This window comes from Rhinoderma darwinii, chromosome 8 (assembly GCF_050947455.1).
Source record: "Rhinoderma darwinii isolate aRhiDar2 chromosome 8, aRhiDar2.hap1, whole genome shotgun sequence".
NCBI classification, from domain to species: Eukaryota; Metazoa; Chordata; class Amphibia; order Anura; family Rhinodermatidae; genus Rhinoderma; species Rhinoderma darwinii.
The window spans coordinates 7,224,946-7,248,071 of record NC_134694.1 but is presented as its reverse complement, the minus strand read 5'-3'; the positions used below and the strand labels follow the sequence as shown (position 1 = coordinate 7,248,071).

The 23,126-nt window shown below is 43.0% G+C and overlaps 1 protein-coding gene across 1 annotated transcript; it reads left to right on the top strand.

The window, feature by feature from the left end:
• Nucleotides 1-1,434: 1,434 nt before the first annotated feature.
• LOC142659091 (C-type lectin domain family 10 member A-like) lies at nucleotides 1,435-7,414 on the top strand. The gene is made up of 6 exons (XM_075834841.1): nucleotides 1,435-1,776; nucleotides 3,131-3,240; nucleotides 3,799-4,152; nucleotides 4,621-4,772; nucleotides 6,738-6,847; nucleotides 7,048-7,414. The coding sequence occupies exons 1-6, from the start codon at nucleotides 1,538-1,540 to the stop codon at nucleotides 7,208-7,210; spliced, it is 1,128 nt and encodes a 375-aa protein (XP_075690956.1). The 5' UTR covers nucleotides 1,435-1,537; the 3' UTR covers nucleotides 7,211-7,414.
• Nucleotides 7,415-23,126: the final 15,712 nt, after the last annotated feature.

The following is a 23,126-nucleotide window of genomic DNA, read 5'->3' as shown; positions in this document are numbered from 1 at the left end:
TTAGACGGGGGTGCACCCAAAAGGTCGTTAAAGATAGTCTCTAACACGATGGGAAGATCTTCAGACCCCGAGGGCTCCGGTATGCCCCTTATCCTTATATTATGACGGCGACCTCTGTTATCCAAATCCTCTAGATGCAGTTGCATATCTCTAATGGACGCCAGCTGGGAGGACACTGAAGACTGGATCACAGAGACATGGCGCCTAGTGGCATCGTGGTCATCTTCTAGAGCCTCCACCCTCGTAGCAATCTGCTGTATATGCTGCGACACCCCCGCCAATTCTGAACGAAAAGCTGCCTTCACTTCTTGTATCATACTCTTAAAGTCCTCTTTAGTGGGCAACTGTGAGAAACATTCCCTCCACATAGGGGGCACATCTGAAGGAAGTGAGGCTGAATCCTCCAGGTCAGAATCTGAGGCATATACAGGGGCCTGGGCATAGGGGGTCAAAGATGGTGTATCCCCCATATCGTCTCTCCTCCCCGGCTGCTGGATCGTGGGCCGTTGAGGTTTAGGTGCAGGCCAAATCTGTAGGGCCATTTGTGCTGAGGGCTGTGACATTGGTGGTTCAAGCAGGTGTACTGGGGCCTCTGACTGAGCTGATGCTCCTCGTGGCCTGGCCTCCATTGCTCCTGGGATAGGGGACCCCCTTCCCTGCTGTTCACAGGACGAGGTGGAGGACAGCTTAGGGGAGCTGGGAGGGTGAACTTTAGCCATCCGGCTATTCAGCTTACCCTGTACGTGGGGCACTGTCTCCTCTCCCTGCTCGGACATCTCCCCTTCCTTCTGACACGAGGCTGTCCAAGATGGCTGCGGCTGAGGGAGCGGCGTGGCTTGCCGCCGAAGAAAGTAGCCGTCGATCGTTGGTGGAGCGGCGGCGACCTGGTGCTGTGCTGCAGGGGTGAGTCTAGACCCTTGGGGTCTTTTTTTCCCCATATGAGGCACCTTTCCCCGCTGTAGGCTGCTGGATCTGCGTGGCAGGGCGCGGAGCTCTCAGTTTATGCGACCGGCGCCATCGACTGCTGGCCACGCCCCCCCGTTCCATGGTTTTGGATGGATAGAAATGCAAAGTGATCTATCCTAATACAGTGCAAAACATTGTGCCAAATACTGTAACGGTACTACCCATAATACTGCAATCCTGCACCCAACAGGGTTATATAGGGCTCAAGTAATTCTGATCTAGAGTTCCCTAAATAACAGCTCTGCAATCACAAGTCGACCCACCAGGGAGTATAAGTGTGACGTCCATCATGCTGGTAAGATCGTGAGGCCCTAGATGGAGGACAATGGATGCCCGTGCTATAAGGTAACCATGCAGCCGCGGCTCTGCTATATAGAATGTCGCCATACAGTGCCACTTTCTTAGGAATCTGTTTGTGTTATTTCAGCAGAACCTTCAATGTTTGCCAAGACACGACAATGAAACTGTGTATCACTCGGAGTGACGTTGATGGGTGCGGGAGAGTTGGTCAAGGGCATCAGACACAAAGAAAAAACACTGGGCGTTAAACCACAGAGAGGGCAAGGATCTGATGAGCAGAATGGATGATCAAGAATTGATGGACATGTCTTGGAGCCAAAAGAGTTTTGGCATGGCACACTGGGACCGGGGAATAGGTTTGTGTGCCACGTCTTCGCCAGTTCTATTCGGTGGCAGGGATAGACGTGTTAGTTCGAACATGCTCATATACTCAGATATAGAGTTCCTGGCCCTGGCAACAGAAAGGGCACAGAATTCTGAGAACCAGACCACAGAAACCAACGACAACAGGTATGTGCCAATCAAAACGGCATTTGGCATTTTGCCTTTCGGGGCTCTTGGAAAGTTGGGTAAAGGAGACTATGTTGGTTGTCGCCCAGCTTTCCCAGGAACATTTTTCTGGTATATTTCACACAGTGAAAGCCAGCATTTTAGGTATGTCTGTTTACATGCTTGCTGACGGTTTCCAATAACAACCAACTGTTTGCTATTTTACTTTTAATCTGAGTTCAAATATGATGCCTATAGATTACAGCATACATTTCCATAGAACTGGCTTCATAAGGGATTTTATGTGCCATTGAGCAAAACATAAGTGCCCTACAAAATGGAAAGTAATACGGCAAAATAACAATGCCAACATACAGTGTCTATATAATACTGCCATCCACTGAACATATAACCTTACATATAGCATCTATATAATACTGCCATACAGTGCCTACATAATAGTGCCATCCACTGAACATATAACCTTACATGTAGCACCCATATAATACTGCCATACTGTGCCTACATAATAGTGCCATCCACTGAACATATAACCTTACATGTAGCACCCATATAATACTGCCATACATTGCCTACATAATAGTGCCATCCGCTGAACATATAACATTACATGTAGCACCCATATAATACTGCCATACATTGCCTACATAATAGTGCCATCCACTGAACATATAACCTTACATGTAGCACCCATATAATACTGCCATACTGTGCGGTGAGCACATAGATACACAGGCCTAAATAACCGTGCCATAAAGAACCCAAATATTCGCATCATACACTGCCAAATAACAGCGGCATATAAATGGCATTGTCAGACATTGCTCAAATAAGAGGGCAAATAAGAGGGCAATATCATACCTAAATAATAGCCCCATCCAGTGCCAAATAAAAATACCATCCGGTACCCATATAATACTGCCATACAATGCCTTTATATTCGTACCATGTAATAAACACAAAATATCCCCATACAAGGCCCAAATAACACCACAGCACAGTGCCAGGATATAGTACCATACAGTGCCCACATATCATTGCTATGCAGTAACCGTATCTTACTGTGAATACATAAAGTGCCATATAGTGGCCAAATAATACTATACGTGCCTATATAGGAGATGAAGTACATTATATCACCAGTGATGAGGTGCATGCTGGGAATTGGATGTAAAAGCCCCCTAATGTAATCCCGGCCACTGGGAAGTTGCGCCTCCTCCACAAATTCTGTGATCTGTTCTTCACATGATTCAGGTTTCGCAACTTTTGGCCCTTCAGCTGAACTCCAATAGATTTGACCCAGAGGTGCAACATCTCTCCTCTGATAACTGACTGCGCTCTGTTTGCCGCTCAGGTTCCTTTGGAGGTTTGGAAAAGGGTCATCGGCCCAGTATCTTCTGCTGGTAGGAGGCCTGATCCTGACTGTGGCACTGCTGACTATGAGCACGGTCCTGCTGTCTCTATGTGAGTCCCACTCTCTCTATGGTTCGGGGCATGTGTGGCAGGCAAAGTATGATGTTATCTATGGCAGGTAATGCATGGGGCATATATCGCTGGTGATGTGTGGCTGGCAATGTATGGGGGCATGTGTGGCTGGCACTGTATGGGGGCATGTGTGGCTGGCACTGTATGGGGGCATGGGTGGCTGGCACTGTATGGGGGCATGGGTGGCTGGCACTGTATGGGGGCATGGGTGGCTGGCACTGTATGGGGGCATGGGTGGCGGGCAATAAAAGTGGCATGTTTAGCAAACAATATATGGGGACACATGTGCCAGGCAATGTATAAGGACTTGAGTAGCTGGCAGTGTTTGGGGCATGTTTGGCAGGTCATGTGCAGGGGTGGCAGTTAGATTTGGGCCCTGGTTCATGGCCATGTTGGTTGCCACCCAGCTTTCCCTAAAAGACGACTGAATTGAATTCCTGGACAGAGAAGGACGGCTCAAGGACTTTTCCCCTATATTTGGTGGTCATCTTCTAGTCCACCAGTCTTCAGCTAAGCCTACAATCGGTTTTCTTTCAGATCTACAGGACAACTCCCATCTAAACGCCATCCACAAAGAAAGAGCCGGACTGTCCCTGAACCTGAGCCGCAACATGGAGGATATTCAGAACCTGAGAGGAGACAACCAGGTCCTCGGCAGAAATCTGTCATCATTAATGGACACCATCTCATCCTCACGGGAACAAACCTTGTCCCGACTGATCCTGAACCAGACTGAGCTCCTACAGGAGATGGAGAAACAAGGACAGCTCTACCAGATGGAGCTCCAGCAATACATCCACCTCCAACAGAGGATGGACCACGTCAGCAGAAGTAACCTGCTCATCCCCCAGGACAGCCCGCTGCTGACCAACTGCCAGAGGAACGACCGAGGTAGTCACCGGTATCTGACACCTCGAAGGAAGCTTAGATGTTAATAATGACCTTGTGATATCTGAGAATATTCGAGACTTCTCCCACCTGCCCTAAAGCAGCAGCAGAATCCATACAGATAGGGAGGATGGATAGATATTAGATAGATATTAGATAGATAGATATGAGATAGATGGATTTGAGATAGATAGATGGATATGAGATAGATAGATGGATATGAGATAGATATGAGAGAGATAGATTGATAGATAGATAGATAGATAGATAGATAGATAGATGATAGATAGATATGAGATAGATAGATAGATAGATATGAGATAGATGATAGATAGATGGATAGATAGATAGATATGAGATAGACTTTTGGGATATGTTGTTCACATGGCAGTCATATGAGGAAATCCTATACGCTGCACAATGTATCACGATATGGATGTCATTTAGGGTTATTTTGGTTCTCTCTGGCAGGTACGGTTTGCCCGTTTTGCTCCGCAGGGTGGCAGTTCTTTGGACTGTCATGTTATCTGCTTTCACCACAGACCAGGAATTGGCAGGAGAGTTTACACTGGTGCCGCATGCAGGAGGCTCACCTGGTTGTCATTGACAGCCAGGAGGAACAGGTAAGGGGGTCTGACTTATTATAATATGGGGGGGAGATGACTTATGGAACTATATGCACGTAAACACCGTTCTGTATTGGTGACCTACAGCAAATTATCAAATGATGTAATTTTCTTATTAAAAAAAAATATATATATATATACAGTGAAGGAAATAAGTATTTGATCCCTTGCTGATTTTGTAAGTTTGCCCACTGTCAAAGACATGAACAGTCTACAATTTTTAGGCTAGGTTAATTTTACCAGTGAGAGATAGATTATATTTAAAAAAAAAAAACAGAAAATCACATTGTCAAAATTATATATATTTATTTGCATTGTGCACCGAGAAATAAGTATTTGATCCCTTTGGCAAACAAGACTTAATACTTGGTGGCAAAACCCTTGTTGGCAAGCACAGCAGTCAGATGTTTTTTGTAGTTGATGATGAGGTTTGCACACATGTTAGATGGAATTTTGGCCCACTCCTCTTTGCAGATCATCTGTAAATCATTAAGATTTCAAGGCTGTCGCTTGGCAACTCAGATCTTCAGCTTCCTCCATAAGTTTTCGATGGGATTAAGGTCTGGAGACTGGCTAGGCCACTCTATGACCTTAATGTGCTTCTTTTTGAGCCACTCCTTTGTTGCCTTGGCTGTATGTTTCGGGTCATTGTCGTGCTGGAAGACCCAGCCACGAGCAATTTTTAATGTCCTGGTGGGGGGAAGGAGGTTGTCACTCAGGATTTGACGGTACATGGCTCCATCCATTCTCCCATTGATGCGGTGAAGTAGTCCTGTGCCCTTAGCAGAGAAACACCCCCAAAACATCATGTTTCCACCTCCATGCTTGACAGTGGGGACGGTGTTCTTTGGGTCATAAGCAGCATTTCTCTTCCTCCAAACACGGCGAGTTGAGTTAATGCCAAAGAGCTCAATTTTAGTCTCCTCTGACCACAGCACCTTCTCCCAATCACTCTCCGAATCATCCAGATGTTCATTTGCAAACTTCAGACGGGCCTGTACATGTGCCTTCTTGAGCAGGGGGACCTTGCGGGCACTGCAGGATTTTAATCCATTATGGCGTAATGTGTTACCAATGGTTTTCTTGGTGACTGTGGTCCCAGCTGCCTTGAGATCATTAACAAGTTCCCCCCGTGTAGTTTTCGGCTGAGCTCTCACCTTCCTCAGGATCAAGGATACCCCACGAGGTGAGATTTTGCATGGAGCCCCAGATCGATGTGGATTGACAGTCATTTTGTATGTCTTCCATTTTCTTACTATTGCACCAACAGTTGTCTCCTTCTCACCCAGCGTCTTACTTATGGTTTTGTAGCCCATTCCAGCCTTGTGCAGGTCTATGATCTTGTCCCTGACATCCTTAGAAAGCTCTTTGGTCTTGCCCATGTTGTAGAGGTTAGAGTCAGACTGATCATTGAGTCTGTGGACAGGAGTCTTTTATACAGGTGACCATGTAAGAGCTGTCTATAATGCAGGCACCAAGTTGATTTGGAGCGTGTAACTGGTCTGGAGGAGGCTGAACTCTTAATGGTTGGTAGGGGATCAAATACTTATTTCTCTGTGCACAATGCAAATAAATATATATAATTCTGACAATGTGATTTTCGTTTTTTTGATATAATCTATCTCTCACTGGTAAAATTAACCTAGCCTAAAAATTCTAGACTGTTCATGTCTTTGACAGTGGGCAAACTTACAAAATCAGCAAGGGATCAAATACTTATTTCCTTCACTGTGTGTGTGTGTGTGTGTGTGTGTATATATATATATATATATATATATTTATAAACCCCCTTTAACAAGTAACTATTTCATGATGTGACGTCTTCTGATGGTGCTCCTGGGGGTATCACATATGATTGACTTGTATACATACATTGGCTTATCTGACCATATCAATCGTGAAAGGCTGAGATACACCAGCCTAGCGCACGCTGTCTTGTCCACTATCTATTACACCCCACAGGAGTTCCTGCAGGAGGCCGTCAAGACGTCATCGTGGGTTGGCTTATCAGACCGGGATATGGAAGGACAGTGGCAATGGGTGGATGGGACCCCCTACAACTCAACTCAAAAGTAAGGACCGGATCAAAAAGGAAGAATGTTCCTATGGAAGGGATGAGAAAGAGGACATTGGGCATAATGATGGGGTGGGGGGGACCGGACTGTAGCCTCAGTAGAAGGGTCATTGTGTCCCGTCAATAGTGGTCAATGTCCCATTAAGTTTCATCCTTCCATCTCTTCCTTACGAAGTTTTTTTTTTTTTTCCTTCACAGATTCTGGTTTAGGACACAGCCGGACAATTTAGGAAATGAAGATTGTGCCGTTCTTGTGCCGGGTTCTATGTGGAGAGATGACAAATGCCGCAAACTATACAGCAGCGTGTGCGAGTACGAGGCCGGAGAACTCCAGCTTCCTGTGGACAGTCCTAATGATTAGGTAATAGGGCCTTGAGAGGCGCCAACACAAGGAGTCCATAGACATTAGACCATCAATGATGGTGGGACCTAATGATTGTCTACAGACCAATATCTATGGCATGATAGTCCTTAGAGTGTTGGCAGATCTCACCAAATTTGGAAACAAATACCAGGGTTGCTGTACTAATGCCAAGCTATTAAATTAATGTTAATCTGCCTCGGATATGGGTTGTCCTCTGCCCAAAGTTTTGTTCTTTTTTTAACCCAGTCCAACCATGTCTCCTGTGATACGTCCAAGGAGAAAGGAGGAACCAAGATGAAGGCTACGAGTTGCCAAAAATGTTTCAATAGACAGTAGTGGGCTCTCCTGGTTTCGGGCAACCTTTTTTCTTAAGGTTCTACTGAGATGTTCCCCTCCCCAGTTGCCCAACCTTTAGGATTGTGTAGAAGCGTGGTTGCAGATGCCAGGACCCATTGGGTTTGCAGGCCCCGTGGTGATCTAGATAAACATTCTCTATGGTTTTCAAGCCCAAGGTGCCTACTGTGGGAGTTTTGCTGATGGACAGGCCCTCATACGCCTGGAACCGACCCTGGTTGCCCGTCTGAATCATGGAAAACTCGGATCATCATTATACTCAATTTTGAGAAGATTTCATCTATAATGCCCAGTGAGATGTCCACCATACTCAAAAATAAGCAGCAAGACGGCCTATGGAGAATGAGAGTAATACTTCTCTTCCCTTTTTTGGAAAATTGAGATGACTAATTGGCCATTTTTGTCTTTGGGTCTTATATGAGAAGTAAAGAAATGAGATCCAAACTTCTAACAAAAAAGACTAATACACTAATGTATCTGATGGAGGTCAGTGGGTGAATTAGATACCTGCCAGGTGAGGGCACATCTCCGGGATGCATGGGTGATTGTCATTAGCAGAAACACATCAATTAGTGCTCGTCAGATCATCGGCCTCGTCCCCTCTTTCATGTTTTTCTGCTTTAAGTTATTTTTAATGTCAGAACATGCCAAATGCCTTGGGATTGGTGATCGTTGGGCTTTTAATATAAATTAGCAAATTATTTCCATGTTAATAGACACCGAGCCGCCCACTCCTCGAGACCCCAGGTGCTGTAATCAGAGTTAAAATGAAACGACGCCCCCGTGCAAAACAGACTCATTTGCATAATTAACGGCTGCCGGCAGCTAATGAGAGAGTGATTATTGGGAAGGAAAGATACTAAATGAGAGACTAGTCACTGGGAGAACTATATGATGGCTGGGATATGATTTGGGGCGACATCCATCCACCTACAATTGTGCATGTCAACACTTACTCAGTTTAATGAGATCAGAGCTGGAGAAAGATGGACGCACAACCAATACGGGCGTATATATCAGCGCAAGTAATTAGTGTCAGGTGCCAGCTCGGAAACACAGAAGTGATACAGCTCTCAACCTCTTCCAACTCTGTCTCTTCCCCTACAACTCCCACCTTCATGCTCTTCCATTCAATAAGTCTTCGATGCTTTCTCCACCTTCTCTAGACCACTTGGTCTACAGCTCCATCTCTCAACCAACTGCTCCACAACTCCCTTGATATGGTTCAAGAACTCTCAATCTCCTGGCCTACAAGCCTCCCCTAGCCGCTCAGTCCTATGTTGGCCATACACTACCCAAGTCTATATTGATAACGGTGTCTTATAGGGGCAAAGAATTAATTCTACTGCTCTTTTGTTTGTCAACCCAATGCTCTACAGCTTCCAATGACCAGATCTGAAAAGTTCCGACTTCTGTTCTACTACCGTCTTACTCTAATCACCCCTCTCTTCTACATTGCTCAATCACATGCACCACCAGGTTCACAGCTCCTAATCAAACCATTATCAACCAACAGGTCTCCAGTCATCTGCTCTACAACTGTCTACCACCAGGTCTACAAATCTCAACCACTAAAAAGTCCACACTCTTAAACCACCCATGTAAATGATTTATCTTACAACCTTTAAACTTCTCAACCATCTCAAAAGCTTAAACTTTCTCATTTTAAACCAACAGATCCACAACTCCCGATCTTCTTCTCAATGATCGACCCCTTTGGACTAAAACTCTTCATACCATTATGTTCTATATTTATGAAATGTTAGCCAACAGGTCACAATTATTTGTCCCATGCTCTACGACTCATCTTTTCGCTCTACCACTCTTGGATACGATACGTATTCTACAAGTTCTTGACTTTCCTCTTTAGAACTTTCAACCAAAAGGTCCACAACCCTCAATCTTCTGCTCTTTTCTCCAACTTTGTCGCCTAGAACTTTTAGTCTTATTCTTTATACCATTCTGTTCTATATTTATTAATTCCAAACTCTAGAGCTCTCAACTATCAAGTCTCCAACTCCTCATCCTCTGCTCTCCAGCGCTCATATCTTTATTCTACCACTGTCAGAAACATGTTCTACAACGCTCAACTTCTTGCTATATCTCCAAAGTTCTTGAGCTTCTTCTTTAGAACTTCCAACCAAAAGCTCCACAATGCTTAATCTTTTTCTCAATTCTCAACAATTTTTGGCCTCTAACGCAGTCTATTATATTCCATATTTATTCATTCGAAGCTCTAGAGCTCTCAACCATCAGGTCTACGATTCTTTGTTCTCCTTTCTACAACTCTCAACTTATGTGGCATCTCTCTTTCTATCTTTCTTATTCTTCAGAACTTTAAACCAACAGGTCTACAATTGTTTGTCCTCTGTTCTACAACTCTCTTCCTTGTTCAACCAGTCTTGACCTCTTGCTGTATTACTTTCAACCACCAGCTCCAAAGTTCTTTAGAACTTTCAATCAGCAGGTCCACAAGTCTTTGTTCTCTTTTCTTCAACTCTCAACTTCTTCTTCTTCTCCTCCTTCTTCCTCTCCTTCGATCAGCAGGTCTACAATGTCCTCTGCTCTACAAATCTCAACCTCTCAAATACGGGTTCTACCTATCTTGGCGATCTCCCTCTCTCTTTCAACCACCAGTACCAAACTTCTGGACCTTCTTTTTAGAACTTTGATACCAGCAGGTCCACGACTTTCAGTCTTCTGCTCTGCCATTCCACCAACCATGAAGGCAATCCGACTCGACAGTCAGATTTTGCATGAGTGAAATGTTTGTGGAATTAATTTTGAAGTCCATTCTCTCGAAGGATTTAAAAATTCATAGTTTACAAATCCACAGGGGGGCGCATCTGCTGATGACTTCATTTATAGAGCTGCCATTCGTGACTGTCGCTGCATCTCCACTCCGGTGTTATTCTGTGAGCTTCCAAATAAGAGGGGACAGGTCAACCCTAATATCACGGCCACCAAGGAAGAGATGGGGCGTGTTAGCTGGGCTGGGTCAAAGCATTTATAAAAAAACAAAAAAATACTTGGATCCCAAATACTGGGAAAAATAATAATGTTTTTCCAGCGCTTTTTTTTTTGTTTTGTTTTTGTCATCTATGCATCATTTTTGTCTTCTTTGAATTGGAAAATCATGTCATAATTAAAGATTTTGTCTCAAAGTTCTGACTAAGGTGGAGCTACGAATGTTCTCGTAAAGGATAATCGGAGCCAAACCTGAAGTCTCCATCTCCCCAGGTTACACTCAGGGGAGTATAAGGAGTGCAAAAATGGAGAACTGCTTTAGCTGTCCCTGGGTGTGCAGAAATGAGGTGGTCACGGAAGGAAGGAAGGTCAGGAAATACAGGAAGGAAGGTCAGGAAATACAGGAAGGAAGGAGAGGCAATACAGGAAGGACAGGAAATGAAGGAAGGAAATACAAAAAGGAAGGAAGGACAGGAAATACAGAAAGGAAGGGAATAAAGGTAAGAAGGAAGGACAGGAAATGAAGGAAGGACCGGAAATACAGGAAGGAAGGAAAAAAGGAAGGGCCGTTTTTTGTTTTTTTTCAAGGAAGGACAGGAAATAAAGGAGGAGACTGTTTTGAAGGAAGGAGAGGAAATAAAGGAAGGAAGGAAGAGGGGTTTGAAGGAAAGATGGGAAATACAGGGAGGAAAAATGGAAGGGAGGAAACAAGGAAATTAAATAATTGTGGGCGGGAGCTAGGGATAATGGAAGGAAGGAAAATAAAGTTTGGAAGGATGGGAAGGAAGGACAGGAAATGCAGAAAGGAAGGACGGAGAGAATGAATGAAGGGAGGTAGGTAAGACGAAAACTTGGTGAATTGTGGAAGGAAAAGAAAGGTTAGGAAGAAAGCAATGGAAGTAAGCAAGAAAAAGGAGGATGGGAAGGAAGGACAGGAGGGAAAGGAAAGAATGAAGGATGGGAAGAAAGAACAAAGGAAGGACAGAAAGGGGGGAAGGTTTGGGAGGGAGGGAAGTAAAGAAGGACAATAAGGATGGGCAGGAAGGAGGTATGGATGAAAGGAAGGGAAGGAAAGAAAAAAAGATTCCACCTATATGTGCAAAACGGATACCCCCATTCTTTATACTGGGGAAAAAGTGGGCCATTGAGCAATTTCCTGCAAATCCAACACCGGAATTATTTCTGATCTACGCTGCATGACCAAGGTTCTGGATTAAAGGAGGTTGGTTTACGGTGTCTTGAATTTAATATAACCCTGCATTGGTGCAATGAATGATCTAGGAGGGGAAAAGGCTGCTGACTATTAGGAGGATGGGGGTTGTGTTGCCTCTTAAGTCCAGGGTTTGTTGACTGCTTCCATCAGGGCGTAATGTAAATAATACAAAAATAAAACCCTTCCGCCTCCTCTGTTCTCCTCCCACTTTAAAAGGCTGCCAGTTTGCAATCATAACACCGGAGGAAAATAACTGGAAGAGAGAAATCAATGAAATCTATCTCCCTGTTTTGCACCTATCCCGCTGAGCAGGAGGGGGGCGACTTGGCATTTCAAAAGTAGACACTTTGCAGCGCTGCAAGCATAGAAAAGCCCGCTGCTCGCCCAGTCTTCCCCTCCTGCCCTTCCGTCTTGCAAAGGTTCGTAATTGCCTCTCAATTGTTCAACTCAATTAAAGGCAAATAGGCCCTGCCAGGCGGGGGATTCGGGCTGCACAAAAAGAACTCATTCCCAGGGACCATAGAAGAGGGTAGGAGGGGTAAGCTTGCTGGATGGCATTTTCAATTACCAGTAAATTTAGTGCAATTTGGCCTTTTTTCTGAGGCTGCCCCATGCTGGGAATGAAATAGGAGCCTGAATCTGCAAACTTGTACTGCTGCTAGATTCAGGAGGAGTGGGTGAGGGGGGGGGAGGCAGGGGTATCACAGACCTAAATGGAAGTAACCCCTTCATTGCTGGCACAGATGTGACTGGCGTTCAAACCAGACTGCTGCTTTAATAGATGTAGGTGGTGGGAGCGTCTCCCTGTCCTCGCTGGAGGAAGCCATGTTTATTTAATAGAGATAATTGGCACTTTCTATCCGCACCCGATAGGCAATTTGGGTTTATTATGGTGTGGAAATACCTGAGCTGACATGAAGGAAATGATCACGTGACTCCTTCTTTTTAGATACAGAGAATGTTTTGGAAAAATGATATAAAGGTTAGAGGACCAGATAACGCTTCGTCCCAAAAAGGGCGCCCTCTAGTAAATAATGAAGCCTTGTATGTGTTCATTAGGTCTGCGCAGTTTGTGCTTCAGAGCTGCTCTTCCTACTGTCACGAAGGACAGGAAGTTGCAATCATTGGCAGCCATTTTGGAGGCTATGAAGGACTGTTTTTGGTCACCCGGTCACCTATCATACATACAGGTATACACAAGTCATATAAACATTCATGCAAAGACCGTGAAAATTCTTAATTAGGCCCCCTATGCCCATAGCGTCTTAGGTATCTGCCAGGGTTACCTAGTGACTAACAATAGCCTTAAATTGGCAGTCTATTAACCCTTTATCTTATATCTACTTGCCAGGAACACATTGTAAAATATCCGGCACAGCTGTCATCTTGTCTCCCACGGTCCGCCAATGATATCTTTAATGGCATCCAGTCCCACATGACATAATTTTCTTATTATATTTCTGTTGCATATCTGTCATTGATACCCGACCCCTCCATGGGAAATGGGATCAAAGATGGATTCTTTACTGGAAAGCAATTTTAAAATGGGGGTCGGCAGAGTCTCCATTCCATATAATCCTATAGGTCTCTTTACTTTGATCAGTTGATGGAATCACATGAATGTGAAAGAATTAGAACATCCTCCACGTCTCCCTATTATGAGCTTTTATCAATATTACCCCACCCAATTATATATACAGTAAAATTCCTTTAATGGGACCTGATAGGTGCCGGAGTATCAAATATCCTGGATTATCTGAGAGTAAAAAGAAAAATATATAAAAATGTACTTGTAAGGGTAGAGAACGGGCAGTGAGAAAATACAGAATAATCTTTGCTTTCTAATCAGAAATGTCCTCATTGGATCTCTCTGCTCATACAATAGTTAGTTATGCTGGATTATTAAACTTTCTGGATTATCAAATGTTCGATTAAAGTAATTTCACTGTACTATGGGCAGCTTGTCATGATTAGGAGTCCCCCTGGTTCTTCTGTCCGTAGGCTTCAAATCAGCTGGGTCTAAACTTATTCTAAGTAAAATTACCATTTATATTTCTATTCTACTCCAGAGCTGCACTCACTATTCTGCTGGTGGAGTCACAATGTACACACATTACATTACTTATCCTGTACTGATCCTGAGTTACATCCTGTATTATACTCCAGAGCTGCACTCACTATTCTGCTGGTGGAGTCACTGTGTACATACATTACTTATCCTGTACTGATCCTGAGTTACATCCTGTATTATACTCCAGAGCTGCACTCACTATTCTGCTGGTGGAGTCACTGTGTACATACATTACTTATCCTGTACTGATCCTGAGTTACATCCTGTATTATACTCCAGAGCTGCGCTCACTATTCTGCTGGTGGAGTCACTGTGTACATACATTACATTACTTATCCTGTACTGATCCTTGGTTACATCCTGTATTATACTCCAGAGCTGCACTCACTATTCTGCTGGTGGACTCACTGTGTACATACATTACTTATCCTGTACTGATCCTGAGTTACATCCTGTATTATACTCCGGAGCTGCACTCACTATTCTGCTGGTGGAGTCACTGTGTACATGCATTACATTACTTATCCTGTACTGATCCTGAGTTACATCCTGTACTATACTTCAGAGCTGCACTCACTATTCTGCTGGTGGATCACTGAGTACATACATTACATTACTTATCCTGTACTGATCCTGAGTTACATCCTGTATTATACTCCAGAGCTGCACTCACTATTCTCACTATACTCGCCCGTTATCCTGTACTGATCCTGAGTTATATCCTGTATTATACTCCAGAGCTGCCCTCACTATTCTGCTGGTGGAGTCACTGTGTACATACATTATATTACTTATCCTGTACTGATCCTGAGTTATATCCCATATTATACTCCAGAGCTGCCCTCACTATTCTGCTGGTGGAGTCACTGTGTACATACATTATATTACTTATCCTGTACTGATCCTGAGTTATATCCCATATTATACTCCAGAGCTGCCCTCACTATTCTGCTGGTGGAGTAGTTCCAGAATTGCTCACAGAGGATTGTCTAGACTGGATGCAATAGTCTTTCAGCTTTGGAAGTAAACATGCCTGTTCCATTCACTGACAGCAAACAGAAATCTAAAAATAGAGAGAAATTGATACAGAAAGGATATTAGAAAGTCTCAGAACTTTTCTTTGTACAGATATTTTGCTGTATTTACAGATGACTGGACCAGTCCTTTTAAGTGAACACATTTTGGAGGAATTCAGGATCAACACTGGGGGGCAAAATTCAGAAAATTGAATTATAACGAAAAACTTATGGAAAATAATCTTTGGTGAAACGTGATCCTGGAGCTGCCGGTAAACAATGCGTGATCACAGGAGCCGTGTCGTGCCTGACTGCTCACATTTCACATCATTTGTCTTTGCGCAGCTTTTATACTTATGTGGCAAACAGGCAGCGGCGGTTTTAGCCCGTGCGGCCCAGCGGGTCACGAGCGTAACTAAACACTACATACACCTGCGCCCCTTATATCCAGCCGCCCTCTCTTCCAACAGGATGTGGGTAGCAGCATGACAGGGGTTAATACAGGGACACTAAGCTCTTTATATAGTCACATGTTTCGCCCTTTCATCCGCACGCTGTATATAAACAGTGTTATGTCGGGGCGGCTCTGACTCAGGGAAAACCAGCGCCGTAATTGGATTCAGGGCGACTTAATTAAGAATTAAAGAAAACAGAATGTAAATGGAATCCATTGATGCCGGCTGCCTTCTGTAAACCTGGTAGGAAGCGTAATTCGTTTCATGGTGGGCCGGCTACAAGGGTACAGCGGCCACTTTGCTGGATTTGTGCTCCATCTAGTGGTCATAATATGGAAGTACACATAGCTAATGCTGGTTAAAGGGAAACTCCGGTGAAAACAAATCCCATTGTAATTATTCATAAGGCAGCCTTCTGGACTCCCCCAAAAAAATGGTTTCCAGTACCTCCTATACTGGCGGCCAGAGAGCGAGAGAAAGATGGCGGCCAGACCCAAGTGCTGGATCGTAGATTCTGGGGCATTTATTTCCTGATTTGTTTGAATGGTTTCCTGCTCTATTAATGGAATATTACAGGTGAGATATTCTGATCGTAGTACGATATTAGGGCATTGTTATATAAGCAGAGGCTTTCCAGATTTATAGTCAAGAACCCTGCTTGCTGTCAGTGCCTGCACATATTCTTGTTTAGGCCTCAAAATCCATACAAACCTAATATTTGGCATAGCTGAGGGTTTGCTACAATTGTATCCACTTTAGACAATCCTCTGTGAGCTGGATTTCAGACTGATACATTTTACCTGCCCTGATACATTGTAACAAATCAGGACAGGAGAGATTTTTGCTGCTGTGTTTAGCTCACAGATTGTTTAGACCGGATACAAGCACCGACCTGTGAGAAGTATTAGGTCTGTACAGGCTTTAAGCCTCTGGATGGTAGCAAGAAAGTTTGCATCCGCTGACTGCAAGCAGAGATCTTGTTGAGGATTTATAACAAAGCCTTTAATATGTTTCTTAGTGGAGTAAATAGGGGAACCAGGTGAAATCAGATTTTTTTTGCGCCACGATCCGATCCGCCCAATCGCTTGAAGGCGACTGAAAGAGCAGAGAAGCGACATTGCGACCACACGGAGAGCGTCCATAGGCCACGCCTCCTGATACATTAAAATTATCTAAATTATTAGATAAAATTGTTCCATTATCTATGGATATTTCTATGCTGATATCCGTAATCTGACTGGCTGCTCGCAGTAAGGCCTCAAGTACACAGCCGTGGCCCTTCATACGGCCGCAAATCACGGATCCGCAAAACACGCACCGCACACGGATGGCCTCCATGTGCTGTCCATAGTTGTTACGGACCAATGGATAGAATGGCCGAGACTTTTTCGGGCAGAATGTACGCTGCGAAAAACAGCGGGTTAAAAAATAAAACGTATACTCGCCCGTAGTCATGGCGATGCGTCCCTCTGACGTCCCAACGTTTCTTCCCATGTGATCGCTGCAGCAGTCACATAGGATAAAAACTCATCTCAGGGGGCCGGGCTGCAGGACGTCAGAAGAACGCGTCGCCATGACTACGGGTAAGTTTACGCTTTTTTTCTTATTTCTGAGTTTCATTTTTTTGCAGCAGAATCGCAGCTTTTCTGCCGCAAAAAAATCGCAACATCTGCTATTTGTTGCGGGTTTTACCTCCTCATTAAATTCAACGAGGAAAACCCATAACAGAAAAGCAGCGATTCAGAAGCACAAATTGACGTGCTGCGGATTAAAAAAACGCACCGCAGGCCAATTTCTGAGCGTTTTTTTCTGCGTATTTTTTGCGCAGCGCGTGGATGAGATTTGTTCATATCTCATCTATTCTGCTGCTACTGTATTATGCTGCGGATTTTCCATAATGAAATCCGTTGCGGTAAATTTTCAGTATTTACGCTGCGTGTGGACTTACCCTAAGCGCAATGTTCTGATTGGCCCCCACAGTGCGTGACCTTTGCGCTGATTTAGCATTGTATGTATTCCTTCCGTGTGGTCTCCAGAACGTGAGATATACCAGCCCCATCCTGGATTGCGTCCAGTGGACAAATCCTTGTAATATCTGCTCAGATCGGGTCAAATTCCTATTGACACTTAATTCACTATAAAATAAACTCTCACTAATACTGTTTAGATTGAGGAATAAACACTCCGGCAAAATGCAACTTTAAAAGGGGAGTTTTGTCACAGAATCAAAGGAGCCTCTTCTGCCTGATGCCAGCTGCGGTGTCAGGAGATTACTGCGCCTTCCAGGGAGAAGGAACCAGAAGAAACGCCAGGTCCTCTGAAATCTCTCTCACTTGCACTCTGAATAACCCCCCAAAACAGCCATAAACCGGGATACAGCTGCTGCTCGGATAGAAGTGAGGATAGATATACAGATAGATATACAGATAGATAGATAGATATATAGATAGATAGATATTAGATAGATAGATAGATAGATAGATAGATAGATAGATAGATAGATCGATCCTACCATCCCCAAATATATGTAGGCTTAGTCCCGGTGCTGGGTGTATGTGCAGGGTAGGTTTCCACCTCATAGAGGTCGTGGCGGGTGGGATCACACAATTTGATCAAAATGTGCACTAAGAACCTCCCTATTGTAAGTAGATTTAGCAGTCATGCATATTTATATATTTATATAATAATTAATAATAATAATAATATAATAATATAATAATTAATATTTATATATTTATATTTAGTGACTTAGGTGGCATTAGTGTTCACAGTGTGCTGTTGCCATGTTCTTGTGTGTTAGATAGATATGAGATGATAGATAGATAGATAGATAGATAGATAGATAGATAGATAGATAGATAGATAGACATGATATAGATAGATATGAGATAGATATGAGATAGATAGATAGATAGATAGATAGATAGATATGAGATATAGATAGATAGATAGATAGATAGATATGAGAGAGAGATAGATAGATAGATATGAGAGAGAGAGAGAGAGATAGATAGATATGAGATAGATAGACATGATATAGATAGATAGATATGAGATATAGATAGATAGATAGATAGATAGATAGATAATGAGATAGATAGATAGATAGATAGATATGAGATAGATGGATATGAGATAGATAGATAGATAGATATGAGATAGATAGACATGATATAGATAGATAGATATGAGATATAGATAGATAGATAGATAGATAATGAGATAGATAGATAATGAGATAGAGAGATAGATAGATAGATAGATAGATATGAGATAGATGGATATGAGATAGATAGATAGATAGATAGATAGATATGAGATAGATAGATATGAGATAGATAGATAGATAGATATGAGATAGATAGATATGAGATAGATAGATAGATAGATAGATATGAGATAGATAGATAGATAGATATGAGATAGATAGATAGATATTAGATAGATAGATATGAGATAGATAGATAGATAGATATGAGATAGATAGATATGAGATAGATAGATATGAGATAGATAGATAGATAGATATGAGATAGATAGATATGAGATAGATAGATAGATAGATAGATAGATAGATATGAGATAGATAGATATGAGATAGATATGAGATAGATAGATAGATATTAGATAGATAGATATGAGATAGATAGATAGATAGATATGAGATAGATAGATAGATAGATAGATAGATAGATATGAGATAGATAGATATGAGAGAGAGATAGATAGATAGATAGATATGAGATAGATAGATATGAGATAGATAGATAGATAGATAGATAGATAGATAGACATGAGAGCGAGAGCAAATATCTGGAATTTTACATTATATAACAATTCAATCGTTGTAAACATCATTTGTCCACTAGAGCGGCACAGCCAAAAAAATTCTAAATTACATGGCTACAAATGTATTTTATATTTTAGTTGATAGACTACAACTCCCACCAGTTGACTTCTTGTATGGCAGCATCTGTGTAGCCACCTGTGTGTAACTTTGCATTAAGGGGATTAAGGTATATTGGGGTCTGTTTATCAGGAATGTAGTACAGGGCAAAGATCAAATGCATAGCAGCAGCTGCAAACTGAATGGATATTATTGACGTGTCGCTTGTAATTAACAACTCGTGGATGTTGGGTGTGGTAAGAAACTAACCTGAGCTGTGCACGCACTGCAGAACATCTGGAATATGCAGGTTGTGTGCGGGTAGGGGGTAATAAAAATGTCCCCACCTCAGGGCTGTCATGAGGTAGGCGAGTTCCCTCTAACCTGTCAAGCGGTAGGCGAGTCCCCTCCGACCTGTCACGAGGCAGGAGAGCGCCCTCCAACCTGTCACGAGGCAGGAGAGCGCCCTCCAACCTGTCACGAGGCAGGAGAGCCCCCTCCAACCTGTCACGAGGCAGGAGAGCCCCCTCCAACCTGTCACGAGGCAGGAGAGCGCCCTCCAACCTGTCACGAGGCAGGAGAGCGCCCTCCAACCTGTCACGAGGCAGGAGAGCGCCCTCCAACCTGTCACGAGGCAGGAGAGCGCCCTCCAACCTGTCACGAGGCAGGAGAGCCCCCTCCAACCTGTCACGAGGCAGGAGAGCCTCCTCCAACCTGTCACGGGGTAGGGGAGTCCCCTCCAATTTGTCACTGGGTAGGAGAGCCTCCTCCAACCTGTCACGGGGTAGGAGAGTCCCCTCCAACCTGTCACAGGATAGGAGAGTCCCCTCTAACCTGTGTTGGGGTAGGAGAGTCTCCTTTAACCATTCCTGGGGTCCTTTGCCCCCACCCTCTGTCCCTATATCCAGGGCCGCCGTCAGCACAAGGCAAACATAGGAAGATGTTTAGGCTCCGGTGGACCTATGGTGATCTTGGTCAACATTCTCTGTCTATCCATCCAAGGGTGAGGTAGACCGGAGGCCCACTTTGACTAACGCCCAGAGCCCACATACAGCTGGAGCCGGCCCTGCCTGCACCACTCATGGGCTGGATCCCATCTTCCTTTGTTGTATACCAGTGAAGGCAACACCAGGAAAAGTGTGGCGGAGTCAGCGGGGTCTACCATGCAGTAGATGCGTCCTGATCAATATGATGATGATTGTGTCTAAATTTGTAGCGTGTAAGCCCAGCCCTTGGCCATTATGTTAAACCCTTAGCCGCCATGTTTTTGAATATGTGTTCATGTGGGTTTGCGAAACGTGTCTAGTTAAAAGGGGGGGGGATGCTGCAAACACTTGACCTCTAGACCCATCAAATCATTCCTCAAGTGACTGTTTTCGATGATTAACGGAGAAGATGAAAGTGCGTGTATGACTCTTGACCTAGAGAGAGAGGACATAACGCCCCTGACGATCAGCGCTGCCACCGCATACTGGCGTGTGTACATGGACACCCTATTACAGAACTATTCAATAGCATCTGGAGTGAATGAAATACCAGGGGCAGGGCAGAGACAGTAGGTGGGCAGGAGCTCTGTGGAGGGGCTAGGGTGAAGACAGTAGGCGGGCAGGGGCAGGGGAGGGCTAGGGCGGAGGAAGTAGGTGGGCAGGGGTTCTGTGGCGGGGCAGAGCGGAGACAGTGAGTGGGCAGGGGTTCTGTGGAAGGGCAGGGTGAAGACAGTAGGTGGGCAGGGGGTCTGGGGAGGGGCAGGGTGGAGACAGTAGGGAGGCAGGGGTAGGGCGGAGACAGTAGGTGGGCAGGGGTTCAGTGGTGGGGCAGAGCGGAGACAGTAGAGGGGAAGTGGTTCTGTGGAGGGGCAGGGCGGAGACAGTAGGTGGGCAGGAGGGCAACATAAAAGAAATGCTTGCACTGAAGCTGCTGCTTTTACACAGAGTTACTCACCAAGTTGCAGTTCTGGCTCCTGCAGACTCAGATCTTCCACCGCCGCGGCCCCCTGACGTAGTCTCCTCCTCCTCACACGTCGCACACATGTCATCTGCATAGACTCCAGATACAAAATAAATTCACACTCCCAGCCAAATTCCTAAACTAATTCAGTCCCCTAAATTAATTTACGCTTCAAATTAGACCCCCATATTGATTCAGACCCCCAGTCGACCTCTAAATTAATTCTGACCCCCAACCTGACCTTTAAATTAATTCAGACCCCTAAATGAATTCAGAATCCCAACCTAACCCCTAAATTCAGGCACCAGGTCCCTAAATTAATTTACACCCCAGACCAGACTCCCCCCTTCAAAATTCAGACCCCTATGTACTAACGGCTGCTGGGTAGTTATAGTATATTATATACTAAGAATATATAGGAGCAGTATTATAGTAGTTATATTCTTGTATATAGGGGGTAGTATTATAGTAGTTATGTTCTTGTATATAGGGGCAGTATTATAGTAGTTATATTCTTGTATATAGGAGCAGTATTATAGTAGTTATATTCTTGTACATGGGGGAGCAATATTATAGTAGTTATATTCTTGTATATAGGGCAGTATTATAGTAGTTATATTCTTGTATATAGGAGCAGTATTATAGTAGTTATATTCTTGTATATAGGGGCAGTATTATAGTAGTTATATTCTTGTATATAGGAGGCAGTATTATAGTGGTTATATTCTTGTATATAGGGAGCAGTATTATAGTAGTTATATTCTTGTATATAGGGGCAGTATTATAGTAGTTATATTCTTGTATATAGGGGCAGTATTATGGTAGTTATATTCTTGTATATAGGGGCAGTATTATAGTAGTTATATTCTTGTATATAGGGGGCAGTATTATAGTAGTTATACTCTTGTATATAGGGAGCAGTATTATAGTAGTTATATTCTTGTATATAGGAGTAGTATTATAGTAGTTATATTCCTGTATATAGGGGCAGTATTATAGCAGTTATATTCTTGTATATAGGGGTAATATTATAGTAGTTATATTCTTGTATATAGGGGCAGTATTATAGCAGTTATATTCCTGTATATAGGGGCAGTATTATAGTAGTTATATTCTTGTATATAGGGGCAGTATTATAGTAGTTATATTCTTGTATATAGGGGCAGTATTATAGTAGTTATATTCTTGTATATAGGAGCAGTATTATAGTAGTTATATTCTTGTACATAGGAGCAGTATTATAGTAGTTATATTCTTGTACATAGGAGCAGTATTATAGTAGTTATATTCTTGTATATAGGAGCAGTATTATAGTAGTTATATTCTTGTATATAGGGGCAGTATTATGGTAGTTATATTCTTGTATATAGGGGCAGTATTATAGTAGTTATATTCTTGTATATAGGGGGCAGTATTATAGTAGTTATACAGTTGTATATAGGGAGCAGTATTATAGTAGTTATATTCTTGTATATAGGGGGCAGTATTATAGTAGTTATATTCTTGTATACAGGGGCAGTATTATAGTAGTTATATTCTTGTATATAGGAGCAGTATTATAGTAGTTATATTCTTGTATATAGGGGGCAGTATTATAGTAGTTATATTCTTGTATATAGGTACAGTATTATAGTAGTTATATTCTTGTATATAGGAGTAGTATTATAGTAGTTATATTCCTGTATATAGGGGCAGTATTATAGCAGTTATATTCTTGTATATAGGGGTAATATTATAGTAGTTATATTCTTGTATACAGGGGCAGTATTATAGTAGTTATATTCTTGTATATAGGCGCAGTATTATAGTAGTTATATTCTTGTATATAGGAGTAGTATTATAGTAGTTATATTTCTGTATATAGTGGCAGTATTATAGTAGTTATATTCCTGTATATAGTGGCAGTATTATAGTAGTTATATTCTTGTATATAGGGGCATTATTATAGTAGTTATATTCTTGTATATATGGGCAGTATTATAGTAGTTATATTCTTGTATATAG